We start from the raw sequence: 26,906 nt of genomic DNA on the forward strand, positions 1-26,906 counted from the left end.
ACACTAGCTCTATGACTAATATAATTTTAATCATTTCACCAAGGGAGAAAACTCTGGACATGTTCTGTTTTTATCAGACCTCTTCGTCAACGCTTAGTAAAGAAGTAATGAAACAATCAAAGTAGACGTACAATATTGCACATGGGTAAGTACAAACTATTAGAATATATAAAAAATATATAACACTGAAATTAATTACTTAGTAAAAACCCATGGTTAAGTTAGTGTCAATATTCAATGCAGTAAGCATTAAAACATCTAATTAGAAATATCGATGAAGTGAGGAAAAGACATTAAAATAATAACTAAAATTATTCGAATCATTTCGGCAAATAACGGGAGGCAGCTTAGCCTAGCCTGTACTGGGTTTTATCAACCCTATTCAGAGAAGTAAAAATTTCATCGTACTTACTCTCCGTCACACACTGAAATCAATAAATCAATAAATGATATAACAATGATTCATTTTAAGAAATAAAAACAATGTTTTATGAAGAGTAACAAAGTTTATGTGGATTTACTGTTGACTGTATTATAGGAACATCGAATATATATATATATATATATATATATATATATATATATATATATATATATATATATATATATATCCGCCAAAACAATCCATATATATTTTTACATATAATAGATGAATTAAACATTTTGCGAGCAAAGCCAACATGTACTTCACACGTATATATTTAATGCAGTTATATTTACAACGACATTTTTTTCCGTTTCAATAAAAACATAAATTTTTATTTATTATTTTGTTTTTTGTTGGTTTTTTTTTCATGAAATAAATATTCAGATAGCACATTTTTCTATAATTCTATAATTACAAAATTTCTCTCTGTATTCTATAGTTTGAAAATCATTGAGTATTTACAAGTCCTTCTTTTCCTAAATACGGTCCCCAGTATAGCTGCCGTGAAAATGATATGACTAGCTTTTCTGTCAAAATTCCACCAATGTACCACATAGGTGCATATTCCATAGTAATTAGACCCATGATGTTTCCTTTAAACATGGAATAATCCCAAGGACAGGCATCAAAGAGTCTCAGTATGAAACCTGTGCTAAATTCCCAAAGGAAAATCCATAGTACATACACAAGTCCTCGAAGTAATAATGATATTTTAAAACGTAGTGTGAAATAGAGGCGTTCTAGAACTAGCATACAAATACCATAAATGAAAAGACACCAAATACTGGTGATTCCATGGAGTTTGTTATTTTTGTGGTAAACGACATCCCAAATTGCCGTGTATGTTACTTCCGCCACATATCCGTGAATAGCATAGATGTAAAAACGTTGTGAAAATGACAGTGGTATCAAATTAGGTTTTCCAGCAATTGGTGGTCTCTTTAAGTCTTCTTTCACACGCTTAAATGTAAAAAAAGAAAGAGAAAAAAAAACAGTTTGTTACTAATTTATATGAAAGTAATTTCAAAATTTCAAATTTTGTTTCCAAATGAAAAAATAATGGTCAAGCGATCAACAGCAAAACAAATGTCACGGTGGATGGTGGTTGTATGCTTAATCAGCACAGTAGATAATTAAGAAGCACATTCCAAGTTTGATAAGCAATGCTTCAATCATTTTTTAATGCAATAATAGTATTTTAACAATTCTGAACATTTTGTAACGGTGGCATCCGAGTTGCAGTAAAGATGGCTATGTCACATTGAGGAGACGCTTGAAATATCAATGCGGTGGGGGTCTTGCTTACGTTATGCTGTGTGTTAGAAAGCTTCGCTCAAACGAAAATATCCAATCAATTAATAGCAGAAAATTAACTCAATTTACAGGTGTTTAATACATACATACATACATACATATATATATATAAAACTGATGATGTGTGTGCGTGTGTGTGTGCGTGCGTGTGTGTGTGTGTTGTGTGTGTGTGTGTGTGTGTGTGTGTGTGGTGTGTGTGTGTGTGTGTATAAACCTGCAGAACATCTGAACTTTGCAACTGATTTTTATCCAAACTGGGAACATACATTACTTATGTTCCATAGATGGTTTTAGGTTCTTAAAATTTTTCACATAGTGAGTAATGGGACTCCTGGGGCAGAACCCCCCCCCCCCACCTTTTTTTTTTCTAGAATACGTACGACTGCCTGCATGGTCCACGCATTGCTTCTGTTCAAACTTTAAAAAACAGCTACTGAAATGATATAAGTAGGTTGTATTAAATAGATAAACCTATGTAAACTTCAGACCGCGTTGCCTTAGTGGTAGCAATGATAGCCTGTTTCCGCAGTACCATAGGTATCAATTTGTTGGAATAAAAGCCGTTTAGAACGCACTATGTTTATTATGAAAAATATGTTAAAATGTGTCAAATCTTGAGCAACAATTCAACTATTTTCTTTTAGCTTCAATATCAAAGTCTTCCTTCTAAGCATAGACGAAGTCCATATAAATATTTTCCAGCTATTGATTACAAACCGAAATATCGCATGTACATTAACCTACTAATTTATAGTGCCTAAGACCCAACCACGTTAGTTAGAGAACGTGTCCTTAATGTGAACTTGCCTACACCGACGCTGCATGCAGAATTGTTTACGTTTGGAGCTGAGTTGTTTATGCGAAGAGGTGCACGGTTGAGCGACGACTATTGATTCCAAACCGAAATATCGCATGATAGTGTTGCTTTCAATCGCTTCCTTTTTTGGTGAACCGCGCTAATAGCGTCTCTACTCTCCAATAACAATGGGACATGGAAAAGGCCTTAATGACGAAGAAAAGTCTGTCGTCATCAAAGAACGTGCTAAAGGTACCTCTCTTCATGTCATTGCGGAGAAGTTAGGTGGTCATGTAGACACGGTGAGACGATTCCTGAAGCACCCTTCGTCAAAGAAGAAACGATCCGATTGTGAAAGCTAGGGATTTAAGGAACATTGGCCGCAAGTTACGTGGGAAACCTGGACAAACAAACAAAGCCGTTTTCACTACCTCTGGACTTCCTGATGTACCAAAAACCACCAGAAATCGCATCCTTGGGACTATGGTTTCCGTGCGAGAACCCCTGAAACTGCCTCCTTTAACGCCCAGTTACATGAGTTTGAGGCTTCAATGGGCCCAAATTACATGACGTTAGACATGGGTTGTGTTCTGTTCACTGACGAAACCAGGGCGACCCTTGACGCACCTGACGGTTGGACAAATGGTCGGATCTATTTTGGAAATGAACGTCACCAATATTTATGATATCAACAACAGGGTGGAGGAGTTATGTTGTGGGCTGGTATAATTGTGGACAGACTTGTTGGCCCAGTCAGAGTGCCTGAAGTGGGTAAAGTATCCGCAGCCGCTTACTGTAATATATCCTGAAGGAGGTCTTGTATCCCTGGCTAGATGACATACCGCTGTCACTTCTAAGGAATCTCGTATTTATGTATGACAATGCTCTCTCCTACTCTGTTAAGACCACCCAAACATTACTAGGATCTTACGGCATACAAGGTGAAAGGTTAATGTGTGGCCACCAGCATCTCCGGATCTCAACCCTATCGAAAATTTTTGGTCTATCATTAAACAAGATGTTTATGTTGATGGATACCAATTTACGTTGAAAGATGTCTTTAGTCGAAAAATGTCTTAAGTTGAAAGATGACCATCAAAGCTACAGTAGAGGCATTCGAGCCTGCTATTATTAAGAAATTGACAGATTCTATGACTAATAGTATTTTTGAAGTTATCCGTCGAAATGGAGCTCATGTGGCTAAATAATTCATTATGTCAATAAATATTATAATATTATTATGGTTTTCTGTTAAATATGTACTCACTGTATGCTTAATATGTATCATTTTCTCAAAAAATGTCTAGATGGGCTATTTTCATTCAAAAGCTATTAGCGTGGTTCACCAATAAACTGAAGAATCTGATATAAAAAAATAAAGGACGTTACACAGAATAATGAAACAACAATGTGTGTATGTGTATATAAATATATGATTTATGATTTACTGATTTACTGAAAGTACATACATACATATATGTGTGTGTTTCTTCTGGCTTCATTCCCCTCTCTCCTATTTCTTAGTCCCTCTTCAACTCTTTCCCTCTCCTACCATGCGCTCACAGTCCGGCTAAGGCAGTGTCGTCCTTTTTTGACCAGCCGCCTTTCAGGCTGGTCGCGTTCGTCTGTACTCCCACCCGGCCTTTTGTTTTCAAGATTTTCCATTTTTCCTTTGCGCCAGCCTTCAACGTTCGTCTGATAATCGAAAGATTCGTTTTGCTATTTATTTATGTTGTAATTGTACAATTATTTTTCTTTTGTCGTATAGTCGAAAGGCGTTTGTCCATTGTATATGTACAATTCTTTTCCTGTTGCACTTGCATTATTATTTCATAACGTTACGTTCGTCCGATAGCCGAAAGACCCTTTCGATTATTTATTTATTTGTATTCAGAAATGTACAATTGTTTTCCTTCCGTAGTATAGCCGAAAGCCGTTCTGTTGTACGTATATAATTCTAGCTTTTTTGTTTTTGTTTCCGTTCTTGCTCTCGCTCTTGTACACATGCGTTTGCCTTTCCAAGGGGCTTAATGCTTTTAGCTTAAATCCTTGGCACTTGTCGGATTCGAGCAGTCTCGGGGATAATGAATACGGAAGTGCAAGGACATTCCGGACACTGAGGAAATCGGCTGCGAATGATGCGTGTATCTTGTTTTTGTCCTGTTTGCCGTTTGTTATATTAACGTCTATTTTTCCGCATGCTGCCTTTAGTCGAACAAATCGACCCCCGGACTTATTCTTTGTAAGCCTAGTACTTGTTCTATCGGTCAGTTTTGCCTAACCGCTAAGTTACAGGGACCTAAACACACCAACATCGGTTGTCAAGCGATGGTGAAGGAACAACCGACACACACAAATACATATATACAAACATATATATATATATATATATATATATATATAATATATATATATATATATATATATATATATATATATATATACGACGGACTTTTACAGTTTTCGTCTACCAAATCCTATATATATATAAACATAAAAATGTAACGTTAATTGTATGTGCCATTGGCCAGTTGGATAATCGCATTACTGGATAACCAGCAGTTTCTAGTTCGGGACTAGATTGGAAATCAAACCAATTGAATCCATATACGAAATTTAATTTAAAAAATAAAACTTACTCTGTTTTTCCTGACAATTTTGTGCATCCAACTAGGTCTCCACTTGCCCAGCCAACCATGCAGAGACTCCCAAATCCATTCATTTTGTCATCCACGCATATCGTGAAGACAAGATGTGTTGATTTGCGGATCCCGTCAGCTTATTAATCCACACATCCATCTTGCCTCCAATCCACTCATCTGTCTACTTGTCCATCCAATCAACCATCCATTTATCTACACATTGATTCTTCCATTATAACTGTACATTTATATACGAGGAAGTGTTAAAAAAATTCCTGGCTTTAAGGGTATCGCGAAACGCCTGGTTGGAGGCCCAACCTTCCAAGTTCTTTCACAGGGCTTAGAAAAACTGAAGGATTGCTGCAATAAGTGTATGAATCTGAGAGGAGAATATGCTAAATAAAAATCATAATTATTTGATCCTTTAGTATTTTCTTTTACTCAAAGCCAAGAACTTTTCAGCACCCCGTCCTATTTATAACCGACATGTATTAATGCCACCATCCAGCCATTCATCCAGCCAGCCTGTCAGTCAGCCAAACCTACCGTGATTTCCAAGTCAGTTTTCATGAACGTGACATTACGTTTTAACGTGTATTCGTAGAAATCTTCGTTTTCAAAACAGCTGGAAATCATACAAGGGCAATATGACTGATGTTTCTAGTAGACTGGTTGAACTGACACGAATTGACATGCTATTAAGAAAGAGGGACAAGCTTATTGTTTAGAGATAAAAGGATGACCGTGAATGCCTGTTTCTACCTCAACAGGTGCCATCAGCACGACAATTGTCCAACCTTATCTCCGCTCATATGTTCACAGCTGTCCTCTTATCTTCAAACAATACATCTGTCCTTTTTATTAATATTATATCAGCTTTGATTTATCCTTGACTCTTTAGATTATCTCCCCTTCCCTTGTGGAGCTAATTTTAATTGCCATTCGGCAATTATTGCACATCCTCTAATGATTGAGATAATTTTAATAAATCAAGAATTTATGTTGCATCGTATTTGATCGTATTATGTTGCATCGTATTTTATACCTGCATTTGCCTATGTTGTTGAAACATATACAACTAGCAACTCTGAGTTACTTCTCTTTGCTTATTTTTGTTTATGCATATATCTATGTGTGTACGTGTATATATGTGTGACTATGTTTGTATATATGAATGTATGTGCGTACGTACATACATACACACGTGTATGTGTAAACGCTGCGAGATGGAAGAATCGTTAACACGCCGGGGCAAAATGTTTAGCGATGTTTTGTGAGCTCTCTCGCCAGTCTATGACTGACTCTCGGGTGTTTTAACATCCGGCGCTTTGAGAGACTCATCTCCAACGCCTCAAATCGTAGCCCAACGATGAACATTGTGTATGTTTGTTTTTGTTCGATATTGTTTACAACGCTATATATATATATTATATATATATATATATATATATATTATAATATATATATATATCTATATATATATTATATATATATTATATATATATATATATATATATATTCAGTGTAGGAAGACTTTGCAGCCTTTGAAACATATGTAGAAAATAATAAAAAGGAATTTTGTTAAATCTTCGTTCAGCTCCATTTCTTCCTACACTGAATATATAAAACTTCAATTTCCGCACTAAGGCACGGGTTTGAGACCCCATGGTCGTAACCTCAACCGTGATTTTTCTGTTGTGATTTTTGCTACCCAGGTATCGGTTATCATTTGAATAATCCGTAACAAGATAATTCATTTATCCATTTCAATAATATATATATATATATATATATATATATATATATATATATATACACAACATACACGCGCGCGCACGCACACACGCGCGCATATGTACAAGGTGCGTTCAAAAGTATCCGATTATATTTTCTTCTCGCCAAAACTAACGCCGCATGGCCAAAATCCTTTGGGTGAGAGGTGATGCCACTCCTTCTGCGTATGCGTAAAAATTTGGGCACCAGCAGGCTACGTCTGTTCTCAGCTGTTTCGTCAAGAGTATAGACGTGTAGTGCGCGCTTGTCGGATTTTTGTTTCCACGCAAATGACCGAACGCATCGAGCAGAGAGCATAAAACCATGTCTCATCCCTAGTGATGATGGTCTTCAAGAAGACTGGGTTGTGGTTGGAAGAGTCCAGCATGTCCTGAGTGATTTTCATGCGGAGTTGCTTCTCCTGATTTACCTTGATAAATTTCGCCATCACACTCCGCATGTACAAATCTCTTGTTAAAATGGAATACACTGATCCTGTTGTGATTCCCATTTCGTGAGCAATTTCCTGGATTGTTACACGACGGTTTTTCCTGACTATTCAGTTCACTGCAATGAATTGAATGCATTTCTACTGTAAACATCACTTTTTTCCTCATGAAGGAGACGTTCTCTGAAAATTAATTTTAAGATGAATTTTTTACTCGGAGGATTGAATCCCTGAAACGGCCGTAGGAATTTTTTCTTTTAATATGTAACCAAAAATATTTTTGACGCCTATTATTTTCTCTACGTTATATATTTTTCTTTAAAAAAAAACGCTTTTATTTACAATTCTATACTTCATTATATTATTACTAAGTTTGTATATTCATATATCTATATGTCCATATATAATTTGAATATTCAAATTTTTCTATGCTTTTATATTTCTATATGTATTTCTAATATATCAATACATGTTTTTTTTGGACACTTTTTATCTTAATTAAATCCGTATACATATGTGCTCATTATGGTTTACCTGATTTGAACTTTCTCCATTTCATTTATATATGATGATTTCTTTTGATGAAACAGTTCTAGTCCTGTAGAAGCTCCTTCTATATAATAAATTAATTTACTCTGCTAGTATTGAGTACCTTATTTACTGTGGTTCCCCGACTAACCCGGACCTACATATATATATATATATATATATATATATATATTATTATATATATGTATGTATGTATGTATGTATGTATATATGTATGTATATACAACATTTAAATAATGAGGGAGATAAATTTAATATTAATTTATTAATATCAATTTAAAACCAGTAGCCTAGCATACAAAAATCTGAAAAATCAGAGAAAATTCTAATACATGTGTATATTTAAAGGGCAGAACCACTAGGTGGTCAGCCGTATGTATGTATGTATATATATAGTATATATATATAGTTATCCGTAATAATGAAGGGTGAAATTAATTAATTGGAAAAATTATCAATTACACCAAGTATCTTCGGCATGTAAAAGCCTCATTCGAGGAAAATTTAGTAATACTAAGCAATAAGGGTTTAGCAACGAGTTGCCTTACCACATACCGAATTTAGAATTCTATTTCTAAATTCGGTATGTGGTAAGGCAACTCGTTGCTAAACCCTTATTGCTTAGATTATTGTTTATATATATCTATATATATGTATGTATATATATATAGTGTATGTATGTATATATATATTGTGTGTGTTGTGTATATATATAATATTATATATATATATATATATAGTGTGTGTGTGTGTGTGTGTGTGTGGTTGTGTGTGGTGTGTGTGTGTGGTGTGTGTGTGTAGGTATATATATATATTATATTAAGTATAAGGAAAGAGGAAAAATAGAAGTGTAGACTATCCAATAGAAACTCTACAAGTTGTTTCAAAACAAAACGAAATATAATCCTTTTGAAATCACAAATTAGGCTTTTCATCAGGAATTAATTGTTGGAATGAATGGTTTCTACCAACAAAAATATAAAGACCTTTACAATGGCCCAGAAAGGAGCAAACAATTACATCATGATAGAAAGAAATTAACCGAACGTCCGAGCGATCAAAAGAAAAATATATAAATCCACTTCAGCGTTGGTTCAAATGACAATTCACAATATATAAATACTTGTTAACGACATTTGCAATTACAAAAAAGAAAATAGACAATCAACCTACAGATAAGTTAATGGAAAAAATAAAATATTAACTACTAAGAACTAATCAAAAAATTAAAAAATTTTAAACCAATATATAATCCACTAAAACGTTGTCAAAACAATAATTCAAAGTTAATAAATATGATTTCAAATGAAATGAAAAGAAATTCTTTTATTTTCAAATATCTTCAATGTCTTCCTTCAAGTAAAACAGAGTAGCTTCCCTTCCATATAAATAAATAAATAAATACATCAAAACGAGTGAAAGATAATTGCAGGAAAAATTCCTTCCATCTCAAAATATCAGATAAACTTAAATTAAACCGTTTAAAATTTAAAATGCGAAATTTTAAATTTTAAATCTAAAACAAAATATAAACCTATTTTAAAAATAATCATAATATAAATTAAAATAAAAACTTAAATCACATTACAAATTAAACCAATCTAAGAAATAAATACATACATACATACATACATACATACATAAACATATAAAAAGGAATACAAAAAATGGGACAAGAACGCAAAATATCCAGACAGCTATGTGATAGAAAAAAGGGACAACAGACCATCCAGACAGATGATACAAAAAAGGGACAAGAAAAACACGGACGGGTCATTCGTAGTTTTCTTTCCTCAGTCGAGTTCCAGATTATCTTTGCAATTTCGGCTGGTTACACTCGTGATTGCTCCAATCTGGGCAGCCCCAAGAAAAATTAAGCTAAGAGCATTGGATTCCTAGGAAGAAACCAGCGAATGTTTGTCTGTGTCTAAAATGCATGTTAGCTGTTCCTTTCCTTTGCATGACAATCCTAACTTTTCGAATTTGTCACTTAAGCAGTTGTAACAATCAACTGAACCAATAATTATTGGAATAAAAGGAAATATAATCTGGATAAAGAAGCAGGAAGTTTCAAGGCGTTTTTTAATTATCATCATCATCATCATCATCATCATCATCATCATTATTATTATTATTATTATTATTATTATTATTATTAGTATAATTGAGTGAGAGAGCAGTGCATGCCGTCAAAGTGACACTGGGGTAAATTATACGAAGTCCAGTATACCCATCATGACTACCCGTCTGATAAGGGTACACCAGGCACATGCATCACAACCATATGTGCGTGACCTCATATCAAGATAAACAGCGCATGACCTTGCAGATGGGGTTCAGTTAGAATTTTCTTCTGGTCGAGCAACCCATCTTGCTCAAAAGGTCCCTGAAAAAGGGTTGTTTAAGGATGTTGAATGAAACACTCATGTTTCCAGAGGGGAATTATTCAAACCCCAAAGAATCCCTCTCAACACATGGCTATGATGCTCCCTCACTACTTCTGCTCGTGATCAGAGATGCACATATTATTATTATTATTATTATATTATTATTATTATTATTATTATTATTATTCACCTCACCAAATTGGGGCAGTTGACATCTTTGATTGTACATAGCTTTTCTTTTCAAACCAAGTCAACTGTATCACGCTTGTTATATTTGTCAGAATGTTTTATGAGAATATTCCACCATTATTCCTTGCGTTTATACGCATGCATGTATTCAGTACTGGAGTAACTGTCTACACTTATCTGGGGGTAGTATCTCCTACAGGTGGCATTGTAAACTGTTTTCGCAAAAATATCATGCCACTATTAATGTCAAAATTTGGTGACATTTTGTGGAGAACCGCAGATTACGTGTAATTTCTTTTCTACTCTAGGCACAAAGCCCGAAATTTGGGGGGAGGGGGCCAGTCGAATAGATCGACCCAGTACGCAACTGGTACTTAATTTATCGACTCCGAAAGGATGAAAGGCAAAGTCGACCTCGGCGGAATTTGAACTCAGTACGTAAAGACAAACGAAATACCTATTTCTTTTCTACCCACAAGGGGCTAAACACAGAGTGGACAAACAAGGACAGACAAATGGATTAAGTCGATTATATCGACCCCAGTGCGTAACTGGTGCTTATTTAATCGACCCCGAAAGGATGAAAGGCAAAGTCAACCTCGATGGAATTTGAACTCAGAACGTAACGGCAGACGAAATACCTATTTCTTTATTACTCACAAGGGGCTAAACAGAGAGTGGACAAACAAGACAGACAAACGGATTAAGTCGATTACATCGACCCCAGTGTGTAACTAGTACTTAATTTATCGACCCTGAAAGGATGAAAGGCAAAGTCGACCTCGGCGGAATTTGAACTCAGAACGTAACAGCGGACGAAATATCGCTAAGCATTTCGCCCGGCATGCTAACGTTTCTGTCAGCTCGCCGCCTTTACATGTTCTAACATAGATATGTAACAAAATCGACAGTTTCGGTTGCATGTTGGAAATTTAAAGGTTTTACTGTCTCTTGTTTGTTATATGTTTCGTAACTTGTTTCATACTCTTGGATTAAAAAAAAAATTTCCAGCTGTGACCTGCTATAACGGTATGGAGTCCAACAGAGGCTACACATTATTTTAATATTATCATCCTTCTTTAAGTCGGCGATGTGACAGAATCATTAACACGTCGGGCAAAATGCTTAGTCTTTACATTCTGGGTTCAAATTCCGCCATGTTTACTTTTGCCTTTCTCCCTTTCGGGGTCGATAAAATAAGTACCAGTTGAGCACTGGGGTAAATATAACGTACTTAATCCCTCACGCAAAACCTGCTGCCCTTGTACCAAAATTTGAAACCAATATTATCATCTTTCTCAAATTTACGGCAAAAATACTCACGCAAAGCCTTTTTTTTTTTTTTTTTGTCGAGTGCAGTGTTTCAATTCCGTTTTAGTTGAGGTGTTATTTACTTATTTAAGCCATTCGCTCTCTATGAAGCATAGGCTACCGACGATTTACTCCACCTTTCTCAACTAAAAGTTGTCTTTTCTCCCTGCTTTTCCACCTCTGCCTCTTTTCAGAATTTGCTTCACCACATCATACGTTTCCCTGATGGAAGGCCTTCCCCTCCCAGTTTTTGTTGGTTTTGAATTGACATCGAAGCATCAGTAACTTTTTTTGTCTTTCTTTTTTGTTTTTGTTTTTTAATTCTGGGTAGATGTGTTGGCCGTAAGCAAACCTATTTTTACGCCTGAGTAATATGGTGGTCCATATTAGTCTGGCCTCTATCCTTTGACCTGTCCTGCATGAAAAGCTGGACAGGTCAAATGATAGAGGTAGTATGCTGACTTGACCCTGCGAGCAATGCCAGCTGGACCTTGTTAAGGTATACTGTTTCTAAATTCTTATGCGAACCCAGAACTGCAGCATTAGCATGCATCAAATAAGACAGATTTGTAATGATCTTGTACAATGTAAGCTTCGATCACCATATTTTTTTAGTCTCATTTCATATCTTTTTGGTCACTCTATCTTTGTTCACAACACTTTTATGCGATATATTTTTCATCAATGTCTATGTACGATGCGTGGAACACGGAAGACAGAGAAACCATTCATGTAAAGATTCGGAAAAGTTTGGGGTTTTTTTTTTTTCTGTGTTCAACAATAAAACCTGAACATTTGTTTCGACCGAATTCCATCCTTAAAATCTGCTGAAAATGCTGCGACTAAATACAGCTGTTGCTAAACATCATAAATATTTTACGACGTGTCTTTAGAACGTCTAACAAAGAAAGTACAGGTTATATTAGCGTCTCTTGCTCTCGTAGACTCTAACACATAAGCAATCGATTTTCATATTGAAAAAATATAACGTTGGATTTGGGGCCAAAATAAGCAGGAGTAGAGGCGTGTGTGTGTGTGTTTTCTTACTCCAGGCAGCACATCGTCATTTATCAGTAGTTGTTCGGCACAGCTCCACACTCCGTTCTTTCCATCTGCTGCCACTTGCTCAACAGTCACTATATCGTTGAATTCGTTGAGACAGCTTATTACAGTTTGTTCATGATATATGTATGCGTGTAACGCGGCGAGCTGGCAGAAACGTTAACACGTCGGGCGAAATGCTTAGCAATATTTCGTCTGCGGTTACGTTCTGAGTTCAAATTCCGCCGAGATTGACTTTGCCTTTCGTCCTTTCGGGGTCGATTAAATAAGTACCAGTTACGCACTGGGGTCGATATAATCGACTTAATCCGTTTGTCTGTCCTTGTTCGTCCCCTCTGTGTTTAGCCCCTTGTGGGTAGTAAAGAGATAGGTATTTCGTTTGTCTTTACGTTCTGAGTTCAAATTCTGCCGAGGTCGACTTTGCCTTTCATCCTTTCGGAGTCGATAAATTAAATACCAGTTTACAGAGCTGATCTAATCGACTGGCCCCCTCCCCCCATATTTTGGGCCTTGTGTCTAGAGTAGAAAAAATGTGTGTATGTGTGTGTGTGTGTGTGTGTGTGTGTGTGTGCACGTGCGTGTGTGTATATGTGTGCGTGTGTATATACATATACGAGTAAGTATGCATTTATATATGTATACTTAAACATCTATATATATATGTCTGAATGTATAAATATGTATATATATTTATTTGTATATGTATGCATGAATGTATCTATCTATCTATCAATCTATATATATATAAATTAATTTAAATTGGATGTGAAGTGAAACAATTGTAGGCAAAGATAACAATTAATTAATGAATTAATATATAATGTATGTATATGTATGTATATATATATATATATATATATATATATATATATATATATATATATATATATATATATATATATATGTAGGTCCCGGGTTGAGTCGGGGTTAACCACAGTAAATAAGGTACTCAATACATAGCAGAGTAAATTAATTTTTTTATAGAAGGAGCTTCTACAGGACTAGAACTGTTCATTCAAATGGCTTCCTGATGATTTCATTTGAATGAAACAGTTCTAGTCCTGTAAAGCTCCTTCTATATAAAATATATATATATATATATATTATATATATATATATATATATATATATATATATATATATATATATATATATAGTCGCTATGATGATATTTAAACCGCTTATAGAGATATTTTTATCCAAGATACACTGGTTTCATATATTGTATTTTGAAGAGACATTTCTTCAATGATATATATATATATAACATTGAAGAAATATTTTAAATGTTGCTAACTTCATTCTACCTGACGATCATATGTCCAGTTTGAGTAATCGAGAAGCAGTTAGCTTTATACATAAAATTATATCAGTGTGTGCTTGCGTGAGAGAGGCCGTAAAACATATGTTGTGAATTATGAGTGAGAGATGTCAGATCTTATGTGAAAATAATTTTATTCCTTGAAAACAAAATTTTAAACGGCAGGAAAAAAATAGCATATTTCATTCACATTCAAAATAAGTGCAAAGGTAAGTGGGGTAGAAACACGCAAAAGAAACTATAGGTTAGAGATACCTGCATTTTGGCGACGGTTTGAAGTTATTTAGCTGCCTGACTTTTCCGATATTCTGCAAAATAGAACAAGAGATACAAAGAAAAGATTGGTCATTAATTCTTACTAATTTTGGCACAAGCGCTACGATATCGATGGGAGGGAGACGTCGATTACATTGCCCCAATGCTCAGCTAGAACTTATTTTAGAGACCCTAATGTATGAAAGCTAAAATCGACTTTGGCAGCACTTGAACCTGAAAATATGGTAAACCAGAAGAAACGTCATCTTTTCCAGCTCGTCGTATTAAGAATAGTTAATAATGATTACAAATTTTGGCACATGGCCGGCAATTTCGGGGAGGTGGTAAATCGATAACATCGACCACAATACTCAACTGGAAGGATATATTAAAGTATATGCTACCCCCCCCTCCGTACACAAAATGTCGAATACGTACAACTAGAAGGCTTTCATCATAGGATTCAATCACAGTTGAACTGGGATCACACAACACCAAATATGTTTCCAGTCATGCAAAATCTTGGTCTTCGCTCCTTCCTCGATGATTCTCCAACTTTCCTTTGCTAGTTATCACTTACTTTCATACCAAAATATACACTCAGTAATGTCTATAATAAGAAAACCTATATTGCAGTCCAGCACTATCTTTAAGATAGCGTGTTAGCACTAGTTTTGAAATTCCCAACATCTGGAGTGGCTAATTAATGCTTTAGATGTGTCGCATGAATGTTACCCTTAAGCAAATAACTGCTGCATGTACTGCATCGCGGCCAGGTTGACATTAGACAAAAAGTAATGAGGAGAAAAAAAATGGGTCGAATGATTTAACGAATGAATTTATTTTAAAATAAATTTGTAAAATAATAAAAGAAGAGAGTCAACACTTACGCTGAGCGTCTTACATCATGGATGTTGTTGTTGTTGTTTTTATTGTTAAAGCAATAAAAAATTTGCGGGAAGAAAAACAAAATAAGAGAAAGTACTTTTTTTTTAAAATGCAATGTACTTAGTGACGTCATTTATCTGTAAATTTTTATTGTATTTGAAAGGTGAGAAAAATACGTAGAGCCAAGTCAAGACAAGCTAGTCAGTCAGTCAGCCAGCCAGCCAGCCAGCCAGCCAGACTGACAGACAGAAACAAATTAGAGTTAATATGCCTCAGCTTAGACAATAAGTATTATTATAAGATTCACTCTTTGTTTACTCGACGAGAAATTAAGTGAATCTCTTTCTCCCCGGTTCTCTCTCATACTCTCCCCCCCCCATCCACACACACACTCTCTCTCTCCCTCTCTCTCTCTGACTTACAGCGAGTTATTTATTTAGTTCGCCTAACAATAGTTTCAGTTTGCTAGAAATAGCAATCAAATCTACCTCTACTCAAATGCCATAGTTTTAAAATTAATGAAGAATCGTTGGACAATGTTAGCCCTTGAAAACAAAACAGCCACAGCCACAACAATTTGCTTAAGTCATAAGCTATCTAACCACTTTCTCTCTCTCTCTCTCTCTCTCTCTCTCTCTCTCTCTCTCTCTCTCTCTCTCTCTTCCTAGTTTTCTCTCTAATTACTTCTTTCTCCTCTCTCCTACTTTCTCTTCTCATTCTTATTTTCTTTTCCTATTCCTTTCTTTCTTTCTCGTTTTTTTCTCCCTCAGTCGTTTGCATTTCTCTTTCTTTTTTTTTTTAATCGCTTTCCTTTTGATGATCCTTTTTCCAGTTTAACACTTTCTTTTTCCTTTTCATTTTCTCTAACCATTAATTTCATTTGCTGTTCTTCGTTATTCCTCCTGGCTGGGTCGCTAGTCGATGGAATGTAGCTTCTCTCTTGCTCTAATTCAACGGGTTACTAATGAATTAATTACAGAGAGTTTTTCTGCCAACAAAGATGATTTATACCTCAACGGTGGTAATTGTGATTGGTAGTTGTGATCAGAGGTAATGAGCAAGCAGATTCATTAGAGCAGAGGTTCTCAACGTGGGCAGTATCGCCCCCGGGGGAGGGGTGCTGGGCATATTAGGTTTTAGGGGCTGTTAAAGGGGTCGGTGAGATAACATAATTAACATACTAAATTTTACCTTCAAAAAGAAAAGATCCTTTTTACCTATAGTAGTAATTATGTTAAACATGATAAAATTAGTAATGGTTATTTACCAAAAAAAATTTTAATGAGAGATAAGTAGTGTGCTGCTATTACTAGCAGGTCGAGCAACTGCGTAGACCAGGCCTGGCCAACTCGAATTTCATTGCGGACCACTTTAATCAAAGAATGATTTTTGCGGGCCGCTTGTATTCTGACAGAATTAAAAGCATTTTGCTTTCTCATGCTTTAAATATAATAATGAATGAATGGTCGTTGATTCAACATGAAATATTATCATTACAAAAACAGTAGTATTTTTCTTTTTTACTTTTCATTACAATCTTTAATTTTTGATAAAATTTTTTAAATGTTTGCTTAAATAAACCTATTTCAAGAAAGTATCAAGCAGGCTGTAAGATAAAAGTCTTCGAGCCGCATGAAGCCCGCCAGCCTCAGGTTGGCGAGCCTTGGTGTAGAATCTGTACAGGTGCTCGAACTAATAAGAAAATTTAACCAGATTTCATAAAGCACAGGAAAATCATTAACTTGCAATGTATAAAGTAAATTTACAACTTTTGTCTGTATTAATTTTTTTCATCACTTCACTGTTAAAAGCTTATACAATCCATTTTTAGAGTAACATTTATAAAATATCATGCATGCTAAGTTAGTTTAGTCGTGACACTCCAATCGCCAATTAGATGGGTGCCAGGCATAACAACCACTTAAAAAGTGGTACTACAAAAAAAAAGTAGGGTTAAGAACCATTGCGTTAGAGTGTCGATAAAATGCCTCACATATAGACCAGATGATGTAATCTTTGTCTTTCATCTTTTCAGGGTCTATATAAAAGGTTACGGTTTGATTCTGCCTGGCCACCAGCGCTCAGGTGGATTGGTGGAACCGTTAAAGAGTTTGGTGAGACGCCTGATAGCATCTGCCGTGATTCTCTACGTTCTGACAATAAAACCGGTGTCGACACTGGTGCCTACCAGGCTGTGACGGTCACGACATTTTCATTGTATAATATCGATGGCGTAGACAGAGGAGATGCATGCATGGATAGCGGCTGGTCTTTCACATACAGAGAAGTGATGAACTCTTAATCAAGCTTGAGTCGTGTAGATGAACTTTCCAGGTGCAAATACGCAGACTGCTTATTGCAGACGACAAAGGACATTAATTTATGACCTAAGGTATTCAAACATTGACTTTAGACACAGAGAAGTCGACAGAGAAGCATCCATGATTCGAGGGAAATTAAATTACTATCTTTAGTAGATCAAGGAACTGCATAGAAACTTTCTAATCGGTTCGATTTATAGTCTAGCTTGCCTTGGGCCATAAGAATTAAGTGCCTTGTTCATATACACATAAATAAAACATTGGAAGTATAAGAACAACTAACAATTTCGGTTCGGAACCCTGTCCACTAGGCTTTCTGTTCCCTCACTTGATGTAAATAATTTAAATTAGATATAAATAATTTAAGTACAAACACTACCGCAGCAGACAGTGATAAGTTCTAGCTGTTTCGATCACGAGATACCGTTATGCATTTAGTTCTAAGTCAGCTCTGATCTAGCGGAGCTATGATAAAGACATGGTTTTCATAGTCAGCCCAACTTTTATTTAAAACACAAGCTAATTTGAGTTATTTTCCGTGACTAACAATTTTCAATTATACAAATCATACAGGTCAAAATTTTCCGCCTTTTTTTCATTTTTAAAGTCTTTTGCTACCGATCAAAATACATTTGAGCTGACTTAACTCTGCTCTTGAGATTTAATAAAATCGAAACTTATCTGTAGCCACTCTTATGCCAGCCTGCAATGAGCAGAGTTTTCCTCAACACACTATGAAAATTCAGTTCTCTGTGAAATTGATTCTTATTCTTTGAGAGTCACTAGTTTCCCCACACATACACCCCATTTCAACTTAAAAACACAGTTCAATAAGAACTATTACATTTGCCGTTCAATCCATCACCATCTTCCGAAATTATCTAAATTCATACAAGCCAACGGGAGAAATTTTAAATATTTGCTTGGCTTGCTAAAAATAGCAATCAAATCTTCTCCAAATCACACTCTACTGTCTCAAAAAATTTACTCGTTGGACAATGTGGTCCTAAGTTTCCTGCACATAAGAAAAACACAGGAAGGTCTCGGCTGGAATGGCTTTGTAGGTATACTCGATTAGGATTGAACTTGGGCTAAACCTCATCAGCAACATCTAAATTAATGCCGTTGATTCGATTGTGTTATCCTTTTAAGTTACTTTTTGTAATAGTGTATCTAAGACTACATTATCCAATGTCTCATTCCATTTTTAAGACAGTAAAACGTGCTTTAAGCTCGCTTTAACTGCGATTTGAAGTTCAGCGACCATGTTGTGGAGCTCCATGCATGTTCTTTTGTTTTGATATTGGTTGTTCATGCATAAACTTCTGGTAAAGTGGTGAATGGCATCATACTTAATATCTAAGGACATAATTATTTCAAACAAATTTTTGAAATAAATTTTAAGCTAAAATATATGTATGTGATCAATATATATAAGAATTTCTTTTAAAAGATTTTCCCAACAATTCGACAGGTCACGAAGATACCCCTTCGTATAATAGCTACTGTTATTGTTATTTAGTCCCAGGTCAACCTGACTGAGTTGGTCACTACTCGAATATCAAAGGCATTCGAGTAGTGACCATCTCGCCAATGAAAAATACTCTACCTGATCCCTCAATCATTTTAGAAATAACACCCAAATCTTTTTCAAATCACAACCTAATGACTTAAAATTTGAAGGATACTTACAATAATGTGGTTCCAAATATACAGAAAGACGGGATGGTCACTACACGAACACTTTTGATTATATATACTAAGTGTTGTATACCAATCATTGTTATATATTATAGTCAGAAACTAGTATTATAAAACAGCGGGTTTCATATTTCCACGATTTCTTTTCTTCAACATAACAAATAAGGGTTTAATGGTTTAGCAAGGTTACAAGTTGTGTTTAATAGAAATATGTTAGCGAACCCCAGTAGTTTCTTGTTTGTTTTTTTTGTTTTTTTTTTTTATGACTACATTTAACTATATTTTGGCTGCCGTTCTGTATCGTAAGTCAGTTGCTACAGAGCAAATGCTAAGACTTTACTGCAGCTGATGAAGAGTAATAATCATAAAAGTTACGAGTGCACCCCCTTGTTCAGTTACGTGTGTGCACATTACGTGTGTGCACATTAGTGTAAGTGAGCGGTATGAATGTTTGTGTGTGTATGTGTGCGTGGGGGGGGTGCATGCGTGTGTACGCGCAAGAAAGAAAGGACAAACTAAAGACAGAAAAGGCTGTCGTAAGAAAAAGAAAGGGAAAGGGAAAAGGAAAAGAGAACATATTGATATACTACCAAGTACCAAGAATATATTAATAGTTATATTCATTGAACTAAACGACACACTGCACCTTGTATGAGTAAATGAAAAGAGCAGACGACAGCTCACACTGCACCTTGTGTGAGTAAATGAAAAGAGCAGACGACAGCTCACACTGCCAATATACAAGAGAATGAAATACGTTATTTTGTTTGGTTTGGTTCAAATTATTATTTTATGATATGTCATAGCTATAATTTCATTTTTATGGTACTTATTTTAAATATATTTCTAAAAAAAAAAAAAATTGAAGCTCATTTTGTAGCCACGCGATTTCGAGTTTAGTCCTACTGCACAGCACCATGGGAAAGTGTATTGTGGTTCATATCTCAGCAGCAGCATCTGTTTTTACAGTCTCGATTTTTATAATGATCGGGAGCATCTTGTAACTTGGTGAGTGTTTAATCAACTGCTTGTCTGACTTTCAGTTCATCATTCGAGCCTGAAGGCAAGCAGAGATTAGCCGTCTCGGTCAGGCTGGCCATTGGATAAGGTCATTGTTGTTTTTTTAGTGAGTTGCTTACAACTTTCTATATATCGGGATATGCAAGAAAGAATATATGCAGCAATCTTTACAATAATGCATCAACAGCATATAACCACCTATCCAAAGAACTATGCAGTGATAGTTGTGTATGTATGTGTGCGCGTGCGTGCGTACGAGTGTGTGTATGAGGATCTTGATGAATGACCATCTAGTTGTTCGATTAACTGGATTACCTATTCATTGAATTGGCGTACGAGGTGGCTGAGTATTCCACAAGCATGTGCATCCTTTATGTAATTGATTCTCCAATAGAAGCAGCGTGACACAAGATTCAAAAGGTTGGACCTTAGAATTTATAAGTACGGGATTGCTGCGAAATAAACTTATTAACCCCTCAACCATGCGTACATCTACACACATACATTCATACACACTCACGCACACACATTCATGCATGTATATATACACATACACCTATGGATGGAGAGATATGTATGGTTATACAATCACACACAACAGACCATCTATTGAATCCATCTTTCACTGACACATATCATTAAGATATCTCACTGGACCTTCTACGAAGGTAACGATATTCTATGTAACGTCAGAAGATAACAACTCGGTGACTGTGACACGAATCTAAATAAATATAGGCCAGCAATTTCGGGGAAGAGAATAAACTGATTTTATCGATCAGAGTGCTCAACTGGTACTTATTTTATCGAAAGTATGAAAGGCAAAATCGACCTCGGCGGCATTTGTACTCAGAACATAAAGAAGGACGAAATTCCGCTGAGTCTTTTTCCTGGCGTGCTAAAAACCAAATAGCTATTGATACGACCGAGACTGAGACATATTTTCTCAGCAGAACAGACTGGATTCCAAATAAACCGACAGCTCAACAGATCGTACCCTGTGAACGTCGCTATACTGTATCTGTATAGCTTACTAAGAATAATTAAATAACACAGTACAGAAAGATGTCACTATAATCAGTAGCACTGTTCAGTTGTGTGAGTATGAAGAAGCTGCAGCAAGTGTGCCTCTCGCCAAAGTCCTCCGCTCTTATCATTCGGTCTTGGTTTTGAATTTAGACTCTAGTCTTAATTACAGTCAGGGTATGAAGGTATGTGGTTTAATCAGGGATAGAAGAGCAGTGCCCATAACAATTTGCTGGACCTACTATAAAAGTGGTGATGGTTTGAGATTGAAATGAGACAACTGGGCGCTGCTATTTGGAAGAGGACAATTTAGCACGGCTGACTTGGCATTCAGCCTGTTTTGGCGATTATGTTTTGGCTTTGGAGGCAATCATACACACATACACACGTTCGCGTGTAAAAATCTAGACAGAGAGAGAGAGGGGGGAAGAGAGAGATGAGGAGAAAGAGAGACATTACACATACATACAAACATAACTAGATGCTCATACACATAAACAGAGAGAGAGAGGAGGAGAACGAGAGAAACATTAAAACGTGTCGTCAAATAAGTCAGCGTCGAATCTGCGACACCAAATAGACGGCACCAAAACGGTTGTACAAAAAGGTCTCATACCCACATGGGATTGTAAGAGCAAACCTTCAGAAGTAGAAAGCACAGGGAAGAAACATGATTCCAAAAACAACTGACTTGCTATTGCGCATAACTAACTGATATTTGCCGATAAATTTTCAACAAAGATATAAATATACCAAGCTTGTTGGTATTGGTGTAAAATTGGTATAGTAAAACAAAATATCGATGAATTATTAGCCTGTTGTAAATGTCAGAATCTGCTCTACTAGGATCACTGTGAGAGCAACAATTTCATCATGACCGAGCAAGGAGCTGGGAAGAAATGAGTTTGAGAATGTGCTTAGTAGCTTCTAATAATCAAAACTGTAATGTCAGATGTGTGATAGCATAGGAGCAATTTTTTGCAGTCTGATTGGATTTTAAAAAGCAGCGGATTCTCTACTCCACTCGGGTACCAATTCTTTTGCACGCGAATGTTCCAGAGACTATAATCAAAGTCAGACAAATTGGTTTCATCCTGGGCCTCCACCCTGAAGTTGTATACAAGAAATTATACAATGCAGAGATATATTTCAAAACAGGTGTATATTTCAAGTCTCTCTGTAATGCTATTTACACTTTCAGAGACACCTTTATCATTTTTATTCAAGAAATCTGAACGGATTATTATTGCCTCACAAGAAGGCAGAAGAGTCAATTTGACCTATAGTTTCTTTGTAGATTACCTGAAAGTAAATGATCCCAGCAAATACGAATACGCGGAAGAGTCTTGCCCTTATTAAGATATACTGAAAGGTTATAAGGAAGAAGCTTGTCCAAGATCAATGTTTCAACTTAACTGTAAAATGAGGGACAACTACAAGCCAGTCTAGGGACATCTTTATAACGGCCTAGCTCTAATATCTGACTAGGAATACTATAGGCACTAAGAGAGGGATGAAAATTTATCCTACTATGGACTTGTAACCAGGCATATAAAATTCAGGGTAACCAGGCGTATAATATCCAGGCGTAACCAGGCATATAATATTCAGAGTTTAAAAAATATAGTCGTCAGATAATTATATAATTATCCACAATATGTTTACTGAACCAGTATTCATATCAACATTTGGATAATTTAATTGAACACTAGAGGATATCCAAATCTTTCATGCTAAAACCGCTAGATATCTCTACATCAATAGTGACAATGATTGTCTCTACCTACAACGAAAACAAAGAAGCAGTCTTAACATTGATTCAAATAGAGTGTGAATGTCATATCATATTCCTTTGACAACAGCTAATAACCAGTACGTGTCGAAGAACATCCATAGATCAAGTCTCCATACATGAGACAAATAGTATCATGAGAGTTAGCAAGAAGCTCATCAGAAAGAGTTACCTGACTGATGACTAGGGATACTCACCTAGGGAAGTTGCACAATTCTACCATAATAGAACATCTGACGAAAAACTTTATACTCATCAACAGACGGTAATGAATTACTATGTTGCCAGAAAGTTTCAAAGTAACAATAACACAGATAAACAAAGTAGTCTATCTTTCGAGGATATACTTTTGCAATAATAAGGAAGACATATTACAACACAATACTTAATGCAAAAATAAGATTAAGATGCTGATAAAAAATCTCGCACATTATAAACACAATGTAATCACAATACTATATACCTGTAGGGCAGTATGTCGTGGCCAAAACAGTATAAAATTCAATCCATAGGGTTAGGGTTATGGGTATACTCACCCATAATGTGGAATAATACCGGTTGAATATTCCTGTCAAAACCTATGTAACATGTACGCATAATAGACCAGATATAAAAGTCTGGGACAGAGAAAAGAAAGTAACACAGTTGTAGAAATCAGTTGTCCAGCAGACGTTAATATAATATTAAGGATAACACCTGTGTGATAGCAGGTAAATGGCATAATTGTTAGGACATGAGAAAAAAAAATGCCTTGCGGTAGTTCTTTCAGATCTTTATGTTCTAAGTTCAAACCCTGAGGTGAACTTTGCCTTCCATTACTTACAGAGCTGATTAATTAAATAGCAGTCAAGAACTGGTGCCGATATAATTGACTAACATCCCCCTCTCGAAACTGCTGGACATGTGTCTAAATTAGAAGAAAGGATTATTTATAAGTATGCATTTATGTATGTATAAGAGCGAGAGAGAGAGATAATGTACTGTTCCGTGATGGTGTAAGATCAACAAAAAAAAGTACTTCATCTGGTTCGAGATAAATATTATTTAATAGAGACATAATGTTTTTTTTATGTGCTACTAATAGTTTCATATGTTGAGAAATACTTCAAATATATTCATCAGGCACAAACCACATATCATAACGAACTAAAAATTGAACGAGAGAAGAAACGCGAAAAGTTGAGAAGGAGGCATATAGAAAACGTGGAAGGTTAAAAAATGGAAAACGAAAAAAGTAAACAGTATAAAAGGTAAGAGAGTTATCCTCCTTAGACCTTATAAATCACAAGGCTGGAAAGATATCACCAAATTAATCGGGTATCGGCGGAATTTTCCAATTCTTCAAAATGTACTTAGGCATATGTTTACAACCGCTGAAAATTTCAGCCCTAGTATTCAGTAGATCTGAAAGGATCTGAGCTCTTTCAGCTAAACCTAGCTTACATTTATTCGAACCATTAACATTAGGTGGGGATTTTTCAATTATTTTCCACTTAATCACATGCGGTGTTACGTTAAATTTCAAACTCCATACGTGGTTAGCCAACTTAGTACCTTTGCTTTATGCTTATGTCGAAAGGAGGCTATGTGGTTGGGACAGCAAATTTTAAATTCTCCTTCACATAATCCAATATAGGTCTTATTTGTTGTATTATCATCCAGCGTTGCAGTAAATTCTGCTTCGTAAATGACAGATTTAATCAGATATCGTTGGTCAAGTGGACAGGGATCCTGGGTCTCGACAGTTACAACTGGATTTAAGCTCTTGGTATTGACCTCGTGTAATGATGCACTTCATATCGAGGAAGCAATGATATAATTTCACAGAACACCTATTAAATATTTTCCTGTATCTGTGAGTTACTGGAAAGTGTTTGTCTAGGAGAGAGGGGAATCTTTTACCTACGTTAGTTTTTATATTAAAGGAAAAGGGAGGGCGAACCAAATAAATATCCTTGGCCGTTTTTTAGGTCTGTTATTATTATCATTTTCTCTTTATAACAGGTTCTGTTAGAGCTCCTGGAGTCTTGCATGCGTAGCGGGCTTACTACCCGCAGCCTACGGAACCATGCTATTCGTTCTTTTCAGCAATCTAATACTTACCTGATTATTCTGGCCGTGCCAAGGAGGCAAACCTTTTGTAATAGTTCTACTGGGCACTCCATTCCAAATCCTTTTATATTCCTCTTGATGCCTTCTGATACTGTTCCCAATGACCCAACAATAATTGGCACTATCTTCACATTCTTCATTTTCCATAGCCGGGCTATTTCGTACTTAAGAGGGTTGTATCTGTCTATCTTTTCGTCTCCCTTCTTGACTATTCGTGGGTCAAAGGGCCATGCAACATCAACTATATAGCATATGTCGTGCAATTTGTCCACCACCACTAGATCCAGTCTGTTATGCTCTAGCACCTGAACTATTGGGATTGGGACATCCTTGAGGATTTTGCTAGCCTCCGACTCCGCCACTCTCTGTGGTTTGTACTCATACCACATCTTGCCTCTCTCTAGCCCCCTTTTTTGCACAGTTTCCAGTGTAGCACTTCGCTACCTGGTCGTATCGCCACAACTTGTAGTGGTTTGGGGCAAGTCTAGGGCATTCGTTCGTGATATGAACAATGGTTTCATCCACTTTATTGCAGATGTGACACAGCGGAGACACTTACACATTCCCAAGGCTGACCCTCCAGTTCGTGGTCAAAGCTTGGTCCTGCGCTGCCAGTATAGTGTTTTCGGTCCCTTTTTTTAGGCTTCCGTTCATCAGCCAATCCCACCTATTTTTTCCTGCAACTTCTGTTGTGGCTACATGGAATTGATTGTGTAGTCCCTTCTTGTGTAATTCTTCTTCATGTCCTTTTTGTACTTCTTTTGTTTTCCCTTTTTTTCCTGCTCTCAATACTCCCTCGTTCCTAACTGTCACTAGCAATGTTTCCTTACTTTGGGATAGGTATCTCATTAGGTTCTCGAGTTCGATACGCACGCAGTCTTCCACACTTATCAGTCCCTTTCCTCCATTTGTTCTCTACATATATAGGCGATCAGTTCTGCACGTGGATGATGGACTCCATGCATCGGTAGGAGCTTTCTTGACTTCCTGTCCATCTCCTCTGTCCACTTCGGGATTCCAGCGCCATAACGAACTACTGCGGCAGTGCGCGAGTTTATTGTAGAAATTATGTTTCTGGCATTCAACTTGAAATCAATATTTTTCTCACTCGCCGCAGGTATTCTCTTTTGTTTTCCTTCATGTCGTGGTACTTGATTCCATCTGCCTCAAGTATTCCCAGGTATTTATAGCTGAATTAAGGTTGAATTGCCTTCATCATTTCACCATTTGGAAACCACATGCCTTCTGTACTGGCAAGCTTTCCTCGTTCCATCACCATCGTAGCACATTTTGAGAGTCCAAACTCCATCTTAATATCATTGGAGAAAATCCGCACAGACTGGCCTAGTCTGTCCAGTTCTGCCTCAGTTTTTGTGAATAGCTTCAGGTAGTCCATGAATAGCAAGTGGTTTAGTTTTCCCTTACCTCTTCCCAGATCATATCCCAATGTTTCTTAGTATTTTTTAGTTACTTACCCAATTTCAGATCTCGCTGGGTTTAACAATCTACAAGTGGGGTTATCATGAAAATTATGTTTATGGTCTTTTAAAGTAATAGGTAATAATATTTAAC

General features: G+C 36.1%; 1 protein-coding gene across 7 annotated transcripts in view; it reads right to left on the reverse strand.

The window, feature by feature from the left end:
* Positions 1–735: 735 nt before the first annotated feature.
* The window catches only part of LOC115216683 (transmembrane protein 229B), a 60,294-nt gene continuing 34,123 nt past the window's right edge, over positions 736–26,906 (reverse strand). For 4 of the 7 annotated variants that reach the window (XM_029786196.2, XM_029786195.2, XM_036506686.1 and 1 more), the window contains 2 exons: positions 14,475–14,527; positions 736–1,387 (listed from right to left, as the gene is read on the reverse strand). In XM_029786196.2, the coding sequence (XP_029642056.1) occupies positions 875–1,387; positions 14,475–14,480 (519 nt within the window). In that variant the 5' untranslated portion in view covers positions 14,481–14,527 and the 3' untranslated portion in view covers positions 736–874. Of the gene's footprint in view, positions 1,388–14,474; positions 14,528–15,364; positions 15,374–23,758; positions 23,779–26,906 lie in introns of those variants that run through there. The other 3 variants (XM_036506685.1, XM_036506687.1, XM_036506684.1) reach the window with 3 other exon arrangements.

This window comes from Octopus sinensis, linkage group LG10, assembly GCF_006345805.1.
Source record: "Octopus sinensis linkage group LG10, ASM634580v1, whole genome shotgun sequence".
Lineage (NCBI taxonomy): Eukaryota > Metazoa > Mollusca > Cephalopoda > Octopoda > Octopodidae > Octopus > Octopus sinensis.